This window comes from Cololabis saira, chromosome 17, assembly GCF_033807715.1.
Source record: "Cololabis saira isolate AMF1-May2022 chromosome 17, fColSai1.1, whole genome shotgun sequence".
Lineage (NCBI taxonomy): Eukaryota > Metazoa > Chordata > Actinopteri > Beloniformes > Belonidae > Cololabis > Cololabis saira.
Genome location: NC_084603.1, coordinates 14,101,487 through 14,121,373, shown reverse-complemented (window position 1 = coordinate 14,121,373; position 19,887 = coordinate 14,101,487). Strand labels below are relative to the sequence as shown.

Sequence of the window (19,887 nt, the reverse complement as noted above, 5' to 3'; positions counted from 1 at the left end):
AAGGCTTGCAAAATGAGCATCTCACTGTTAGTGGTTGACAGAGGTGTCAAGTAACGAAGTACAAATACTTTGTTACCTTACTTAAGTAGAAATTTTGGTTATCTATACTTCACTGGAGTAACTATTTTTCAGACGACTTTTTACTTTTACTCCTTACATTTTCACGCAATTATCTGTACTTTTTACTCCTTACATTTTAAAAACAGCCTCGTTACTCTATTTCATTTCGGCCTTTAAAAAAAAAACTATCCAGTTAAATTGCTCCATCCGGATAGAGTGAATTTGGTTGTGGTTGTTTCAGATGTTCTTGTCCAGTTTTGTTCTTACATCCGTTCCCTCAGATTCCTGCAACTAAACTTGGATGTACATTCCAATAAAGGTTAGGATAAATGATAACATGCCTCTGAAGTTTGACTTTTTGCACCATTACAATACTTATAGGCAACTAGTCATCATATCTCCTGCTCTCTGAAACACATGTTAATGCTCAATAGTACACATATATGGTTCTTTAATATATTTGCATTATACTAAGATACATTTATTTTCAATGGCTTTTGTCCTAAATGGCTTTTTCCCCCTTACATTACTTTTACTTTTATACTTTAAGTAGTTTTGAAACCAGTACTTTTATACTTTTACTTGAGTAAAAAACTTGAGTTGATACTTCAACTTCTACAGGAGTATTTTTAAACTCTAGTATCTATACTTCTACCTGAGTAATGAATGTGAATACTTTTGACACCTCTGGTGGTTGATATCCCTAAATGCCCATATTTTGGTGAAACCTCTTAAATTACAGTGAGAAATCTGCACTTTGATCACATCTTGATTCATTTATTTTAAATCCATTGTGGTGCTGTAAAAAAAAATATATATATATAAGAATAATGTTACTTTCCAAATACTTCTGGACCTAACTATGATGTTCAGGATCCACGGGATCCTATATTGCATAGAAAGTGGATTTCAGAAGAATTACGTTGTTAGATAGATAGATAGATAGATAGATAGATAGATAGATAGATAGATAGATGTGCTTTATTCCAGACTCAAGGTCCATACACAAATACAAATACAAACAGAAACACACAATACAAAAAGATTAAAAAACACAGAAATGAAAAATAGTCTAATGACTCATTTTAAAAGACACTTATACCAATGGTCCCAAAACCGAGACATGCAGCGTGTGGCACTGTACATAATGTTCACCAGTACCACAACAATTTGATTATCAGCATAATTTAACCGACAGATAAACCTGTACATTACATTTCTCAAAACAGATTGCAGCGCGTTCACTCCAGCACTCACAAAAATCTCACTCGCGCTTAATGTTTCAGTTTAGAGTTAAAATGATGCTGAATCCTAAGTTGAACCCAGACCACAGCCTCTCTTGTTTTACACATGCAGGGGGGGAAATAAAAGGCCGTAAATCCAGGTCAAGTGACTGTTAATGTCTTTCCACTTAACTACACTTAGTAGCTTAAGTGCAATAAATTCATCAGAAGAAAGAAGCCAGTGAGAGCTCACTATCACATTACACATTCGGCGGCCTAAAACCTGTCGGGAAAGTAATGTTTCTCTTTAACAGGGCCGCACTGTTGTGGTAGTAGATACCAACACTGAGCAGCAGGTACGGAGATTTCCACACAGATTCATGAATCTGTGAGGAGAAAAACAGAAACATGACCAGTGACTGAACACCATCAATGTCCTGTTTAGCTTCAAATCCTGAATGATACAATACCTTTTTCTTGCAACCCCCCCTCTGTTCATCACTGAAGGGTTTACTGTAGACCAGGGGTGTCAAACTCATTTTGCTTGGTGGGCCGGATTTGGGCTTGGGCTGCACGCTCAAAATAACAAAAACGGTGCAAATTCTTTTTTTTTTTTTACTATTGTTATCTAATCCAATATCAGTTTAGTTAATTTTAAAGGAAATATGCACTTTGTTTACACTCTAATTATGTAAAATATATTTCTTCAGGATCTTTTCTTGAAATTTCTCGTTTTTTTTTCAAATTATGTAAGATACTTTTAATATCATTTTACAAAGATAAACAGAAACAAGTATGTTTCTTTTATATTTAGCTTTTTTATAGGAAATTTAATTAAAAGCAAAATCTTTCTTATTACATCCGAGAATGTTTCTTTGTGATTTAGAGATTTTTATTATTTATTTTTAAAAATTGGCGCGGATATTTACGCCAGTGTGCCGAAAAAATCAGCACTTCTCTTTTAACTATTTTACTTTGTCACTATCCTCGTATCCAAAACTGAAATTCTCAGAATAAATATCTTCTATCATCTTTTTTAGCAGTGATATTTTTCCTGCGAAAATATATAATAGTAGTCAGTTAATAAAAATAAACGACCGTCTACAAAGAAATAAAATCGCCAAATGCATTCTAGAAAACTAAAAAAATGTCAAACTGCTCTCTTTGTGGAATAACGATGGATTTGTAGAAGAAATATATTATCGGATATGCTGCGATTCATGGCAATTATTTCTGCCTTCCTTTTTAGTAAATTAACATTTCGTTTTTTTGCGTTGGAAACTTCTCGCGGGCCGCACATTTGACACCCCTGCTGTAGACCATAATGCTTTTTGTCCAGGAACAAACGCTGTTATGTGATTGGCGTGTGGTTCAGACTGGATTGACCTGCTTCTCTGGACTGTAAACCGAACTCATCGGTGCGCCTCAAATCAAAGTTGGCCAGGTGCCTTGGGTTAATGAGTGTCAGGGACGTGCACATTTCTAAAACATGGCATCATATGTAACGTTCATTCAGATATGCATAGAGCCAAGAGAATCAAACGCTTGTGCTTGAGTGATGAAGGATTTAAAACGGAGCTTTCCTCCCGAGTTGCATTTCACGTCTCTTCTATTGTCATTGCTTTCATCCACCGCCCGGTAATAACTCTTGATTTATGCTTTTCCGGTACTGTTCTCTAAGTTAACACGCCTTATTTTGACTAATCTGAACGCCATTCAACTGTCATGTGAACTTTTGTCTGTGTTTTGGGCTTGTTTTCCTTTTCTCCTAGGGAAAAGAGTTGGGGAAGAGGCGGTGAGCTTGAATCCTACATGTGCTGAAAGTCATCAATGGTAGGTTTTTTGTAGTTTTTTCTTTTATTCCCTCCCATCTTTTTCATTTTCTTATACTCATCATCATGCAAGAGTTACTTTTTTTTTCTCAAATAAAGCATTTGACTGCAGTTTTAAGGGCTTATCAATGAAAAATACCTGAACGTGGGGTTTGATGGTACGTGACCTGCTGTCAGGAAATCTTTATAATGTTGAGTCTGTTTTAGCTGAAGTCTAATCAGGTTCGACTTGTGCATTGAGGCAGAATGAAAGCGTCAGGAAACGGGTACTTTCCCCAGATGAGGTGGGTTGGATGCAGCGAGCTTTTGAATGATGTGTTGTTGCACTGGAGTAACTTTTCCTCTTGTGTTTGAATGAGTAGATAGATGTTCGCCTCCAGCGTTTATTAGGTGGTTTAGCAGATGTTGCAAAAACAAATGAAGCAGAAGCTGCGAGGAATGGACGGGAAGTAACTGAAATGTGGAGGTTTAATGCTTCGCCACTCTGATCTGGGATTATTTCTAGTAACATAGAACAACTTTTGAGAAACACCCTCCTTAGACCCCCCCCAATCCACCTGATAACAGATTCAGTTTCATGAACGTAAGCAGTGACACTTTAGATTTATAGCGATATTGACAGCTGTGCTGAAATATTGAAGGTTAATGGTTCTGCGTTTGGACCATCATGCAACATTAAAGGAAGTAAAGGCAGAACTAATGAAAGGAACTGCTTGCTCTGTGACTAAGCCAACAAAGAAAAAAAAAAAACTTTTGCTTTTAATTAGTTGTGCAGAGAGAGGGCCTGGTAGAAAGAGGCCCATTTGTATTTGTGCTAGCCCCAGTGCATTCCTCATCTTTAAAAACTCCTCATGTCAAAACTTGACTGCTAATTATACAAGAAATCCACACCTGGAATAAAAAAATTGAAGATTTCAAACACAGTTTCAGAAGCCTCTCCAGTGAATAGACGCAGTGGGTTATTTATTTGGCTTTTGTTAAACTTTTCTTCAACATTGCGCACTGAGTGACTGTTTTGTCCTTTTTTTTCCTCCCCCAAACTAAATTGGTGTTACAGTTAATTATTCTCCTGTGTAACATCTGTCCTCATGCAAGATGATATGTAGCCTTGTGTTGGAAAACGGAGCTGAGATCTTGAGCCTGTTAGTGAATAATTGGTATTTACTCTTGCACTTGCGCTTGAAATGTCAAAGGTAATTGAATGCATTACTTGTTTAGTTAAATTCGTGCAACAGCTTTAAGCAAGCTTAATGCTTAATCTCGCATCTGATGATGGAATCCGTAAGGTTCTTAAAGTGAGCGAAAAAATCCGAGTTGCACTAAATATACAGGGGAAAGGAGATAACGCCACTTGCGAGAGGGGCGGAGGAAAGGATTGGGGACGGTGCCAGGTCGTGTTGCAAGGAAGTTTATGTCTGAGGTAACTGTTTACTTAGAGTACAGATGCCGTGAGAAAAACTTGTCACCTGCTTCTCCGAATTCCATCCAGCTTGTCACAGTTTGGCAGATATTGTTTAGATGGGCTGCTAGTCGTTTCCTGCTCAGCCACTGAAACTACACGTACAGACTCCTTTATATAACTCGTGATGGATGTCATTTTCAACCGTTTTCACTACCACGCACCCTTATTTAAATACCCCACATGGATTTGGACACACCCTGGTGTTAAAAATAAACACGAGTAGAAAAAAAACAATCACGGAGACCCAAACTGAAAATATATGTGAACACTAACGTTAGGAAAATACGCAGCTTCCAGGAAAAATAATTTCACAACTTTTCATTCGTGATAATTTGAGTATCTAGAAATTCTAACCGAAGCCTAATTTATGTTCAATGAGATGTTGATGAGTGACAACTTAATGGGTTGGGTGAGGAGGACAATCTGAACAAACCTGCTCTGTTGTTTTTTAATGTTGTATGTCGGTGAAGACACTGTGTCGCAGTGAACTATCGCACTTCTCTGCTTCTTATTCTTACACTTAAAGGGGGAAAACATGTCCCGATGTGCTGACGAGGCCTTAGCTCCATTTTTCTTTTCGACGAGGCAGAACGATGCTCCGGTGGACGAGTGTTCAGTTTAGCCCTCAGTTTCCCTTTTGGTCACATTATAGCTTGAGAGTAGTTTCTTCCCACGAGATGATGGGAAAGGATGTCATCACATGTACATTCCTTCATGGATTGCACCTCAAGGGGCCTTTTTATAACTTGCTCGAAGAAGCACAGAGAACCGTAAACACCAGACATCTCCAGTAATATGTAAAAGAGAGACAACCTGACTTCATTTCCTACGACGGAGTATTAGTGCCAAACTAAGACGAAAAAAAAATTAGAAATTACGAGAATAAAGTAATGATATAATGAGAATAAAGTCGTAAAATTACGAGAATAAAGTCATAATGTTGCGAGAATAAAGTTGTAATAGAATAAAGTCGTAATATTATGGGAATAAAGTCGTAATATTATGAGAATAAAGTCGTAACATTACGAGAATAAAGTTGTAACATTACGAGAATAAAGTTGTAACATTACGAGAATAAAGTCGTAACATTATGAGAATATAATTTATGAGAAGGAAGAGCATTCTTCTCCCTGTGTTAAAATGAGGAATATTGAGCATCTTGTGAAGTTATATTTATAATATATTTAATATTACGACTTTATTCTCGTAATTTTACGACTTTATTCTCAAAATATTACGACTTTATTCTCGTAATATTATGACTTTATTCTCATATTATTATCACTTTATTCTCGTTCGATTTCCATTTTTCTTTTGTTTTAGTTTGGCCCTAATACTCCGTCGTAATTTCCAAGGTTTACAGTAGGGGTGGATAAAAATATTGAAAAATCGATGCATTGCAATTATCCCCGCCCTAATTCAATATCGATTAAGCAAAGCCTCTGAATTGATTCACCTCCTGGCCAGTGGGGGCGCCGTGCGCAACATTTTCTTATGATTCGCGTTTTGTGGACGGTGGCTGCACGCGACCAAACAACAATAAAATGGCGACGATGGAAAATCTTTCAGATGAGACATTTAAACTAATTTTGAATTCCCATTTAAAGAAGGAACACGAGAAACAGACAAAAGTAGGGTGGTGTGTAAGTTTGCCAGGCAGAACTAAAATACAACAGCAACACGACAAACCTGCAGAACTAATTAAGCCGACACCACGCGGATGTAACAACCTACGGCTAAAACTGTGGACCCAAAACAGATGCAACTTGACAAAGCCTTTGTCTGCAAACTACCGCCAAGATCTGTCCGCGCACGGAGTGTAATTAACAGTGTATTAACAGTGTTGTGGAAAATCAAGGTTTTAAGAAGATAGTACACACACTTGAACCACGATACGCTATCATGTTGACACAGAACTGTCATGTGTTTTTATTTTAACTTTTGTACTACAGTACAAATGCACAAGTGAGCCATTATGGTGCTGCTAAGTTTAATTTCTCAGTTCATTTCTATGTGAAGTAACATGCCATGTGTTTATAGGCATGAAAATAAAAATAATGAAAAATTGCCAACAGGTATTTGTGTATTTCTACGTCTTACTCAATCGATATCGAAGCATTTAAATCAAAATCGAATCGAAATTGAATCGAAACCTAAAGAATCAAATCGTGAGGTTCTTAACTATACCCAGCCCTAGTTTACAGGCATTTATTTAACAGAGACTAAACCAAAATACAAAAGCAAAGCGTAAACAATTAAGATCCCCGTCAATGTTAACAAACTGTATGAATTAAGATGCTATGCTGCTGCTAAAAAGTTACACTTAAGTGATAATCGACAAGACGTGGTTAATTTAAAAGCACATTTCTGGTTTCCACTAGTCAAGTCTCTGTTAACACACTGCAAAGAAGGAAAGACATCAGTGACTTTCATCAATGAGAACCAGCTATTAATGCTCATCTGTCTAGGAAGGGTTATAAGGTAAAAAAAAACACTCAAATAATATATCATGAATAAAAAAAAAACAACACTTATGAAATCCAATGAGATTAACATGAATAGTGAAAGGAGAAAAATAAAAAAATCAATCGGCATGAGAAAAAGATGTAAGCTCTATCTTATAACTAGAAAAAGGGCATTTTGTTCCTACATTTGGAGCTGGTTTCATAAGAGTATATTGAAAAGCGAACGCTCAGCCCCTCCCAGCGCTGCCCCTTAATTCCAGGAACAACAGGTAAGCTGGCATTCTGGGAACGAGGTGCTTTTGTAGGGACATATGGAACAATGAGATCATTCACTTAGGGTTTGAATGTGATAAGAGGGATTTTTAGTTGCATTACAAATTTCACCAGGGAGCATTGTAAAGTGGCTAAAACGGGAGAAACGTGCTCTTGCTCGGTGGTACCAGTCCGTGTTGTTCCCACAGCATTTCAGATCAACTGAAAGAATTTAAAGCAATTATTTTAACTGTAGTTTGAAATGGCATAATCGCAGTTTAGCCTAGAAGAGATAAATGTACGGATCTGTTCTTTACTGTCACTTTGGGATATGATATTCATAATTGTTCTAACTTTAGTCTTTTTTTTATGTAACACTACACTTAGAAAGCAACTCTAGGTTGTTCCAAGGTTCTTAGGTGTGTGATTTATGCTGCATTTCTGTTTGTCACTTCAATGTCCTCCTTGTGTTATGAATATAGCAGACAAGATATATCACTTGTTACTATTGGCTGGAGAACTAAGAGTTGTATCCTCATATGACTGATAGATGATAGATGGTTGGTTAGTTTACTACAGAGACGACTATATAAACAGATGTAGACAGCAGGTGGATAGAGGGGGGACTGCAGGTCAGGATGTCAGCAGGTTTCTGACAGAGATATCATGGCAAAGATATGTTGTGACCACATTGAGGTAACTTTAAATTCTTATTGCAGAGCTATTCCATGTGTTAACAGTCAAAGCCATGTAAAACTACTCCGGACCTCCGTAAATGAGAACCCACTTAAATTATATCCAGCGTAACATCATGGTTGGATTGTGATCCGCTGACATTGACATTACATCACTGGCAAACATTGACTTTGCTTTTGTCTGAATTTAGTTTAATGTAGAGCGGGGTGTCATCAGCATAAGAATGAAAGTGAATGTCATGATGCCTGATGATTTTATCTGAAGGAAGCATGTGCAGGGTGAACAGAACTGGTCCTTATCCATAACCCTGTAGAGCACCACAACAAAATCTGGTATGTGTAGGTAGGCATGGGGCGATATACGATATTATCGTATATCGCGATAAAAAACGGCCGCGATAACGTTATCGTGGGGTACTGTAATTATCGCCAATTTTCTTTTTTTTTTTTTTTGGTCACACAAGGCTACCAGCCAGGTAGAAGCCAGTGTTATTTTTTTCATGTATTTTATTAATATTATTTATTATTATTATTATTATTATTTATTAAATATTTTTTCAGAGAGTAGTACAATCCGTGTGCATTTGACTACTGTGGCACTTTATTTTCACTCAATCTTTGTGTTGGCCATGCAGCTTTGGTTTTGTATACTACAGAGCAGTGCCTTTATTTTATTATTTTTCCAGAGAGCCGTACTAAGTAGCAGGCAGCCAGCCACTGTTAAAGTTTCAGAGAGTAATACAATCAGTGTGCATTTGGCTCTACTTTGTCACTTTATTTCTATTTGTCACTTATTTCTTTCGACTCTCAGGGAAGTATTTTCTTACAAAAAAAGAAAGTTCAAATAAGTACCGGTACTATAGTTTACACTTTGTAATGCATAACATTTACAGTACACTATTTGTTCTCTACCTCAAGTGTCACTGTGTTGAGAATGATTTGAGAATAAATTTTCTGAAGGAACCAGTGGATCCACGGTTAGTGTTTTTCCTTGCATTTTAAGAATTTTATAAGCGACACGCTAATATCGTGATAATATCGTAATCGTGATATTTTTGTCCACTAATATCGTGATATTAAATTTTCATATCGTCCCATGCCTATGTGTAGGGAACCTTTGCCTCAATTACTTGAACAAATCGAATTCTATTAGATAAATATGAAAAATCACGCCAAAGCTGCACCCAATGATATGTTAAAGTCTCGGTGTTTAACATGATTTAAGCAGTCGTGTGAAATTCAACTGATGCAGAAACGAGACCTGAGGCTTAATTCAGACCGAATTCATAAACCATTATTTTGCTAATATACAATAAGTTGATAAAAGTAAGGTTGGATATAAGAGATTGCCTATACCTCATGAAAAGAACATTTCAGGTTTGCAAAATTGCATCTGAACTGACCACAAGATTTAGACGAGACATTGGAAGTGGAAATGCGTAGACATAAATTACAACACCAGACTTGGTAAAACCAGCATATCAGCTCAAATAGCTTGATGCTTATGCTGATGACACCCCGCTCTACATTAAAGGTATTGTGACATCATTTTTAACATGCTTTTAACACTATTAAAAGTCTTGGCCAACATCCCTCAAATGTGTCTAAAAGAGTGTAACAAGAAAAACTTCACTCTAGTACTCCATTCCTGGCTTTTTATGACAGTGTTTTTTTGCGCCGTGAAAAACGCTTCCTTTTCCCCCTTTCCTGTCAATCAAGCAGCACGGCGAACCACAGCAAACAATCATAAAAATAAAGGCATGGCAAGGCAAGCACCCCTTATCTTAAGTCCAGTCAGTGGCCGCGGGTCTTCTTAGCAGTTTTCCTCCGGTGATTAGAACAAAAGAGGCTCTAAACAGCTCCGTGTTAAGCCTGATTCATGGTTCCGCGTTAAATCGACGCAGAGCCTACGCCGTAGGGTTCAGCGTACGGTGCGCGTCGCCGCGTAACCCACGCCGTAGGCTCTGCGTCGGTGTAACGCGGAACCATAAATCAGCCTTTATGGTGCGCTGGAGAAGAGAGGAGGCAGGGAGCTGGGTGGAGGGGGCGGTGATTTAGCGGATCGTTACGTAACGATCCGCCACCAAACCAGGTGCGCCGTTTTTGCACAGTTATGCGGAAAATCCCAGAAAGCACACAATACACTGAATGTTAAAAGTTTGTTGTTTTTTGGGTGTAATTGATGTCAAGACACCCAACAAAACACAAAAAATCAAGAAAAATGTGTTTTTCATGTCACAATACCTTTAAACTAAATTCAGGCAAAAGCAAGCTCAAATAGCTTGTACTATCTGTTGTACAGGCCAGGAGTGGTGACTGCAGCCGACACCACATGGTGACATTTTCAGAAACGGGTAAAACTTGGAAATTGACTGTGAATTTTAAAGAGGCTGTACATGTTTATAATTCAGTATTTGCAGTTCGGAGAGCACGTATGAGATGACACTACAAGAGTAGTACATGTTCATCTAGTAGGTGCATCCACCTCTCCTGTATCAGGTTTCTCTCTTCAGACGGTCTTCAGGTTTGTGCATCAGTTATTTCTCCCGCTGGTCTTGATGGCATTCACTTTATGAAGGGATGATGCCTGAGAAGGTTTGGACCAAAGTTGAACATGTGTTATTGTTTGTATAAACATGAGTGAGTATGTTCATACATTTGGTTTCATGAGAGAGTTTCATGATTTCTAGGTTCGTTTACAACGATTCTGCCATCCAGAATCCAGTAGATGGATGAGTGTAGATGTGCGGATGAGCCTCGCTGAAGGTGAAACAGTCCTTGTATTAATCAGGGAGACTGTGAAAGTGTCAGTTAGACGAGCTCAGAATTTGGAGTGTCTTTAATTTGAAACGGTTGCCTTGTTGTTGGTTGCAGCACTGCGCTCTTTTGTCAGTAGCTGTGGGAAACCCGTGTGAGTGGACAGACCTCAGATTCCACCGTGTTTGGGTTCATCACTGTGGGAACATCACACATACGTGCAAATCCTGGCCGTCTTTGAAAAGAAAAACTGATTTCTCCAAGCTGTGAGTGTCAGCATGACCAAGTCCCACCTTGCACTCTCTGCTTTTTAATAAGCTCTCTATTTTGATTTGTAGAGACTGAAATCAGTAGACTGTTTTCAGGAAGCACCTGGCACTAAAGTTGATTTCGTCAACGAAAATTATGAATAAATATCATCGTCAACGAACCTTTATCACGTGAGGAAAACGAGACGCACCGAAAATGCTGGTCATGTGACGATAACGATAATTAAATATATAATGCAATATCGTAGAGGAATAAAAACCAAACTAAAATGTAGATTACATGATAAAAACTGCTGAAATGTGTCTTCATTTTTGTTGACCGAGACGAGACGAAATGTTCAAACAAAGATCCTTAATATACATTTTTTTTAAGTTGTTTCTTAAAAAAATGTATGGGAGAAGAAGAAGAGACCATCTTTGGATACACTTTCCTACATAGACGTGGAAAAGAAAACCCAATGTGTTGTGGAAAAAGAAAAAGATGGGGAGAAATGTGGAAAAATAAATATGTTGTAAACTCAAATGACAGTCTTCTGTATCTGGAATGAATGTATTCTTGAGTCTATAAGGTAACAATAATATAATAATAATAAGATAACCTTGTTTGAATTATAAAATAAGTTTGGCTAAATACAATCTTTGACTAAAACTAGACTAACACAACTAAAACGTGACTAAAACTAATAAAAACTAAAATGATACCTTGAGCCAAAGACTAGACTAAAACTAGAATTGAAACAGGCTGACAGAAACAACACTACTTGGCACTTTAGGCCTTTTGATTTTGCCCAGTAGAGCAGGGGATTTCTACGAGCGGTGATTTAAAAAGGAGAAAAGAAAAAAAAAAAGTGGAGAAAGTTTGCACAATAAAGAGCTTTATCCTCCCCTCGTCTTCCCCTGTCATGCTCGGCCCCCACCCTCCCCACCTCTCGTGATATTTCCCTTTTCTTGCCGTAGACAATCAGGGAGAGATAGCATTTCAACTGGCAGTAAAAGGAGAGGATAGACTGCAGCACGTAGACCCTGAGGCCAGACACACCTCTCTACACGTTCACATCCCATCTCCTCGTTGGCTCGCCTGCTTCTCCTTCTCCGAGCCCCCGTCTGTGCCTCTGCAGAGAAGGTGCCTGCTGCAGTTTCACCCAGGGACAAAACATATGTTGCATAACACCACAAAAAGCACAGACTCCATTTCCTGCATGGCACGGGAAGACTGGTTTCACTTTTTTTTCATGCTTTGAGCTTGCAGACTCAAAATGATTACAACATTTGGTCAAATAAAACTGCCTACCTTACCGCTGTGGCATAAAACTCTTTATAGTTTCTTTCCTACTAAGTGTTTGTACACAGAAAGGCAACTTCTTCAACCTTTTTTTTTGCCTGGTTAACAGAGTTGTTTCTGGCAGCCAGTTTCAATGTTAGTTTTAGTCCAGTCTTTGGGTCAAGCTATCATTTTAGTTTTTATTAGTTTTAGTCACGTTCATTCTCCTTTTAGTCGTGTCAGGTTTCAGTCGACTAAAAGTCTGAGCATTTTAGTCTGATTTTAGTCAGAATTGTCCAGGACCATTTTAGTCTAGTTTTAGTCAAAGATTGTATTTAGCCAAACCCATTTTACAATTCAAACAAGGTTATCTTATTATTATATTATTGTTACCTTATAGACTCAAGAATACATTCATTCCAGATACAGAAGACTCTAATTTGAGTTTACAACTTATTTATTTTTCCGCATTTCTCCCCTTCTTTTTCTTTTTCAACAACACATTCGGTTTTCTTTTCCACGTCTCCATTTCGTCTCGTTTTGATCAACAGAAATTAAGACACATCTTAGCAAATCTAATTTTTATGTAATATTTTATTTTGTAATCTACATTTTAGTTTTTATTCCTCTACGACATTGCATTATCGTATTTTCCGCACTATAAGGCGCACTACATTATAAGGCGCACCTTCAATGAATGACATATTTTAAAACGGTTTCCATATATAAGGCGCACTGCATTATAAGGTGCACTAAATATATGGTAAAATACCGTACTATAGTGGCTGGGGTTAGGTATCTACCTGATGGAGCTGCGCTACAGGAAATGCAAAAAAAAAAACAACAAGAAGTACCGTATGTCAAACTTTATTAACAAAATAAAAACCAGCTTTTGCTCCGTCTCGTCAAATTCGCCATTATGCGAGTCAGCGTCGCTGCTGTTGTCTTGAACGTCTGTGACAATCCCTGACGTTTGTAGCGCCATTATTTTGGCGACATCAACTACAGTAGCTACAATCCCCCGGATTACAGTAACAGAAATTACCGTAATGATCACATATAAGGCGCACTGCATTATAAGACGCACTGCAGATTTTTGAGAAAATTAAAGGCTTTTAGGTGCGCCTTATAGTGCGGAAAATACGGTATATATTTAATTATCGTTATTGTCACATGACCAGCATTTTTGTTGCGTCTCGTCTCATTTTCCTCACGTGATGAAAGCTCGTTGACGACGATATTTAGTCATAATTTTTGTTGACGAAAGCAACTTTACAGGTTAATAAAGTTAGGGCTGTGTACGGCTCTATGTTATCTCAGTCCTTGGGAAAATCTCTCCCACTCCCATAATTAGCCATAAATGGGTGTAAAAATCTTTGAGCCCACACGTTGTTTATGTATAAAACAGCCCCTCAAGAAATAAGCAAATGATGCACCGAATGTTCGGTAACCGAAATTGTTCGGCCGAAAATAGCAAAAAAAACACCCTCGGTGTTCGGTGGAATAAGTGGGGTAAAAAACGAACAATTACCTGTAATAACGGCGTGTTTAGATGACACAAAAGAAGTGGATAAAACAAAATAAAGAAAATCAATCCCTTTCCCATATTAATACTTGTATGGGAAAGGGATTGATTTTCTTTTTCTTTATTTTGTTTTATCCACTTCTTTTTCACTTATTTTCCAATGCACTTTAATGCATTTTTTTGTTTTTTTTGTTTTAAGGCCTATGTTACAATTTCTCAGCAGTCAGTTATAGGCCTAATGTAAGCTCAAAGATGGCCAAAAAAATGATTTTGCTAATTTATTTACTTTAAGTTATTGTGCCTTGTTGGTATAATGTCTGCTGGAATATTTAAAAAAAAATGCTGGGAAATTAAAAAATGTTCAGTTGTTCATGTTCAAAAAATATTTCCACCTTTTTAATTTTGTAAAATATTTTTTTCTTTGAAAAGCATGCCTAAAATACATTTATTTGATTTATGCAATGGTGAAAAAATTGGCAAAATAAATGGAAAAACTGCGAAGAACCATTGCTCGGTATGTTATTCGGTATTCGGCCAAGTCTTTATTATTATTTTCGGTTTCGGCCACAATTTTTCATTTCGGTGCCTCACTAAAATAAGCATATTAGTCCAATAAATCTAATCAGAATTGTCTTATTTTAAGCAAAAATATATTTGTCAAACTAGCAAAATGGTCTTCGACAGTCTTCTAATTTTCAAGGGAAAGGATTGTTTTACTGATACAGAAATTATTTTTTTCCTGTGTATTTGTTGGCCCGATCGCCAGCCTCTCCAGCCGTGCTGCTCGTTGGCTCGTAGTGCCTTCAGTAAACATTTCCAGAATTGTTACACGCTGAATAATGCTCCTGCAAGCCAATCAGTGGGATGCGAAAGTGTGTCTTGCAGTATCCTGCACGATGAGCAATCTCTCCTCCAGCTCTCACCTGGGCAGAGCTGGATCTGGGTCATAATTACTATTCATCTCCGGTATGTTACCCAAGGTAGTCTTTTCATGTCTCTGCTGCTATGATTCATTCAGTCCCATCAGCGCCTTGCAAAACGCTCAGGCTGGAGACAAATAACACATTTTTCTTAGTTAAGTGGAGTAGGTTAGTTCAGTGAAGACATTTTGGATCCACCGGTCTCTCATTGTGTTATCATAAAAATGTAAAAAAGAACCATACTGTAAAACTGTTCAATATATCAGGATGTTATTAGTTTTGAACTCTTATTTTTCTTGTAATTTGTATGGAAAGTTTGTTTACAGTTTATCCTTGTGATGATTTTAAGTACAATCCTATAAAAACTGTCCTTTACAACTTCTGCAAATGATAATTCATTGTTAAACCTGCGAGGAGCCGTTTGACTGGCAGGAGCTGACAGTTGGGGTTAAAACATGGTGGCCAACCAAAAACCAACAGTGTCCTGGCTCCGTTCCCTCTCAGATCGTATTTAGTCAGCAGTGATAGATGTACCCAGCAGTTTGTTTTCATTGGAAAGCAGGCAGCACGAGTGCAGATAGCATCTCCCCGGTGGATGTCTCCGCTCGCAGAGCGCCAGCCAGCGGCTGTGTGGGCGCACCTGACGCTGCCTTACCAAAATAAACACACGCAGCCTTTCTGGTTACAGTTACACGCACACAAGTCATCTGCTTTGTGATCGCCTTTCAGAGCTGCATCTGTAATTGTTTTATCTCGGTTATTTTCTCCCAGGAGTAATAGCGGTTGAGTGAAAGATTTCACTCGGGTTGTTTGAGTTATATTTTTGTCAGTTAAAAGCTAGAAAATTGTCAATTAAATCTTATTTCCCTCCATTTAGTGAGTATCAGATGAACTGTGTATCCGCTGTGTATCATTGGTGTAAAAGTTTGCCTTCATCGTGGGCCGTGACAGAACCGGCAGGATTAAAGCAGCCTGGCTGTGAAAACACTTTGATCAGCTCTCTCCTCCCTTCTCCAAACGCTTGGAGTCGTGCTGATTTGTACATCTCAAAGTCCACCTGTTCATTGATCCAGGCCTGTGTATTAATTACCGAGCAAAGGAAATACAGAAGAGCGGCTTGTCTTTGTTGTTTCTGCCTAATGACGAGTTTTGTTGCAGATCTGTGAATTAGGCCTGTGTAGAAAAAAATAATTTTCCGATTCTAAATCGATTCTCTCATCAATTCCTAAAAATCGATTCGTATGTCTAGATCTTTTTTTTTATTTTTATTTTTTTTATTTATTTTTTCTCTTCCCATCATTACATTACAATTTAATTTGGTATTTTTTTGCCCAAAAAAGGAATGTTTTGTTGAACACAATGTTTTTGCCTTTTAAATATGTTTAAAGGTACGAAAACATTAAAGTTTTCAGTAATAATTGCATAAATTGTCTTTATTTCGTTACTTTATATACCGTCTTGGGGTTACATTTGCATAAAAACCAAAATACACCGAAAATTTGGAAAAAAAAACAAAACGGAATGTTGGGAAAAAATAAAACCGATTTCATCCGTCTCTGTTTCCTCCCTGGATCTGTTTGATAATTCTGACCCACAATGTTTCTGAAAGCAGTTCTATCAGCATTCTGGGAGCTGATTGGTCCTTACAGCATCATTAGCTGCCAATACTTGCTGTTTAATCTCAATATAATACTAGTATTAATATGTTGCAGAACTACACTCATATAATTCATGCAACAACTCAAAAAACAGTTTTAATAACACTAACCCAAATCAATATCGGAAGCGAATTGGATCCAAATGTTGATAATCGATTCTGAATCTTAAGAATTGGAATCGAATCGATTCTTGACATTTGAATTGATCCCCAGCCCTGCTGTGAATGTTGAGGCCCGTTGTTAATGACCCGAGACCCGAGCTACTGAACATCCTTCTGTGTCAATATGGCTTTTCAAAGGTTAATGCTCTCAATTTTGTATTTTTTTTTTTTTTTTTTTAATATATATGTACTGGACAAAACACATCAATATAAGAAGTTAAATGAAACCACTGAACCTTTTGTAGATAAAAAAAATGCGTCAAATGTCCCCAGGTCTCCATAGAAATCCTCCCACTGTCTCCTCACACTTCAGAGAGTCTACATACATTTTTGTTCAACGTCGTCTGGAAATAACAGGCCGCCAGCGCTGTGAAATAATAGACGGATGCCAAATGCATGACGACATCCCATCATCAGTCCATCTATATAAGAACTTTAAATCCTTCTAGTGGGATTTTAGCTTTTCCTGCCGTCGTGGATAAAGCTAAAGGCGGTCTGTCTTTAGCTTTAGGATTTTGTCTTTAGGCAAGAATATATTCTTATAATGTGCTATCCAACCACATAGTAAAGAACAAGTTTTTCACAGCTTCATAATAGCCGTTTTCACTAATAATCTTTCAAAAATCATCCAAAATGTTGCTCTCATCTTGAAACATGAAAGCTCTTTTCACTTCTCAAGGCCACTCCCTGCGTGGGGTCTTATTGCCACTTTCGCATGATCATTTTTGGGAAATCGTGCGTTTTTTTCGTGCTGTCACAGGGAGGGAGTTTCAGACAGCACTCAACCATCAAACAATCACTTCAGCTGAAGTGAAGCGGCTCTTCTTTCTGCGAACTTCTCTCTCTCCGACCCGTGTTTATCACGCAACAGGCTTCTGTTTGAACATCTTTCACTTACTCATCAGCATTTTTCTCTGATTGTGCTGCGTTTCTGAGAAACGTGTTGCTTTTTAAGAGCCGGGGTTGACGTCAGCGCTGGGTTTTGTTCTCCGCAGGTACGCCATCATGTGTGGAATCATGGCAGAATACGACACCATCCAGAACAAGATAAAGAACGGTTACATCTTCAAGGTGAGGTGCATGAACGTGCTGCGAGGGGGTTTGGATTACGTACATGCATAGATGATTACGTACATGCATAGATGCACACGGGGGGATTGAGGGGGGGGACTCGCGTAACTTAAGCCGGGAGGCCCCTCCTGCAGCTCCAGTTGCATAAGAGGGAGCGTGGAACAACGGCACGTAGCGTTTTATCTTCCGTCAGCAGTTTCCCCAAACACTGCGAAACTTCAAAACTCTTGACAGCTAAAAGAGAGGGAGAAGGAGAGAGAGGGAGAAAGTAGCTCATCAAAGGGAAGGAGGGGGGAGGGGGGAGGTGGGAGCTCTGGTGAACTGGCGTGTGTGAGAGGTGTTTGTTGAATATTTGTGGCTTGGTGGAGCAGGACAGGTCAGGTTGGAGCAGCTGCTGCATCATGAATAAGGGCTGAGGATCTTCTCCCCGTCTGCTTCTCCCCCCCAGGATCACCTGGATAAAGCCATCGAGCTGAAGCCGCAGGACCCCATGTCCTACTACCTGCTGGGCCGCTGGTGCTACGCCGTACGTACTCACAACACCTCCATCACCGCCTCCCAGATGAAGAACTCAAATGAACCTAATAAAGCTAATAAATGTGGATTCCTGAAATCTGCTCATGTTCTTTTGATAATGTTTGAAAAGGATTCATAGCCTCAGTCTGGTGGAGGTTTTCAGGAACACCTTGCAATAGGCCCGGGCCATATGACCTTAAGTCAATATCAAGATAAATTGGAACATTTGACCTCGATAACGATAAATGCATGATAAACCCGCCTGCGTGATGGTATGGTACCTTTGGTCGGCTACTTTCATGAGGCGTTTAATAATAATAATTATACCACGGTCTGTGTGAATACTCGATTCTGATTGGTTGGCAGGTCTAGGTTAAAAGTGATAACCTACACCGAGAAAACAAGTTTGGTCAAATTGCCTGATAACTTTAATATCATTGCATTGGGAAAACTGATGTCGGTCATTGCAGTGAATGTCGGTAAACTTTCCGTTTATCGCCCAGGCCTAATGTGGGACGTCAGGGATGGAACCATTAAAGAGAACCGTGTTTTCTCACTTGGGTGTCTGATTGTTTCGCAGGTTGCTCAGCTGTCGTGGATCGAGAGGAAAGTTGCTGCGACTCTGTTTGGAGAACCTCCGAGTGCTACGGTTGAAGATGCTCTGAAGAACTTCCTCAAGGTGCGTTTCCTGCAGTCGGCCTCTAAAGGCCGTGGCAGAGACCGTTTCGACCACGTAAAACAACTCAAATCTCATCAACTTCATGGCAGATCAATGAAATCCTGCATTACATCATTTTACTGTACAATTCACTTGCTTTGTGTCTCTGACTGTGCAGCATTTTAGCTTATTGGTGAATGTCGCCTCTGCAAAGCTCTTTTTAAAGCAGGTTGCTTTCATAGTCGCTCATTTTGGATGTTTCCTAGTTGCTCTAAAACACCAGAGCTCATAGACTTCAGGCAGAGCAGGACTACATGTACGTCTGGCGTCATACACAAGGAAGAATTGTTGAAAACCATTAATACTTGGGGATTATTTTATTTTATTTGTTGGTTTAGTGGTCCGTCAGTAAGGGGAACAGCAGGAACAGCTCAAAGGTCAGGAATGTGACTCTCGAGCCTCGCTATGGGAGTCTGGTCATCAGGAAAGCTCAACGGATAATAAAGTTTGAATAAGAAGCACATTTCTTCAGGGCGACGTTATCAACTAACTATTAACTAAAACTAATCAGTATTCCAAGACAATCATCCCATCTGGAATCAGGCTGCTTAATTAATTATTAAGGAATTAGTCCTTCTTGAACTTCAAGACTTTTTATCCCACATTTATACATTTATTCTTAGAAGACAAGATGATTTTACTTACAAAGTCACGGACACACTTTCTAGTTTACCAACTCCCTCCTCTCATGTGCCGATGGCCGACAGTGAAAGTAAGTGTTGAGTGATAATCAGGAGGATCAGTCTCTACAAGTCTGAGAGCAACAGAGCAGTTAAAAAGACTTAAAAGTAACTTAAAACCAACATTCAGTGAGGAAACTTCTAAAATCTAGAGATTTATAACAGGAATCTGGTGCGTTTGAAGCACGGAGCGATTCAGGAACCGCTCAGTCGTGAGTCAGGTGAAGAGCGTCAGCTCCAAGGAAGGAGGGTTGGCTCAATGCAACGGACACAGAAAAAAAAAAATTTTTTTGTTTGTTTTTTTTGTTTTTATTTTACAAACAAAGCAGTATAAAAACAAAACAACAAAATCAATGTTTTTG

The 19,887-nt window shown here is 38.5% G+C and overlaps 1 protein-coding gene across 4 annotated transcripts in view; it reads left to right on the top strand.

Moving 5' to 3' along the window:
• Window positions 1-19,887, top strand: part of LOC133463283 (regulator of microtubule dynamics protein 2) — a 59,304-nt gene that overhangs the window by 32,630 nt on the left and 6,787 nt on the right. For all 4 annotated transcript variants that reach the window (XM_061744744.1, XM_061744742.1, XM_061744741.1 and 1 more), the window contains 4 exons: window positions 3,056-3,116; window positions 17,536-17,611; window positions 18,060-18,137; window positions 18,708-18,806. In XM_061744744.1, coding sequence (XP_061600728.1) covers window positions 3,056-3,116; window positions 17,536-17,611; window positions 18,060-18,137; window positions 18,708-18,806 — 314 coding nt within the window. The remainder of the gene's footprint in view (window positions 1-3,055; window positions 3,117-17,535; window positions 17,612-18,059; window positions 18,138-18,707; window positions 18,807-19,887) is intronic.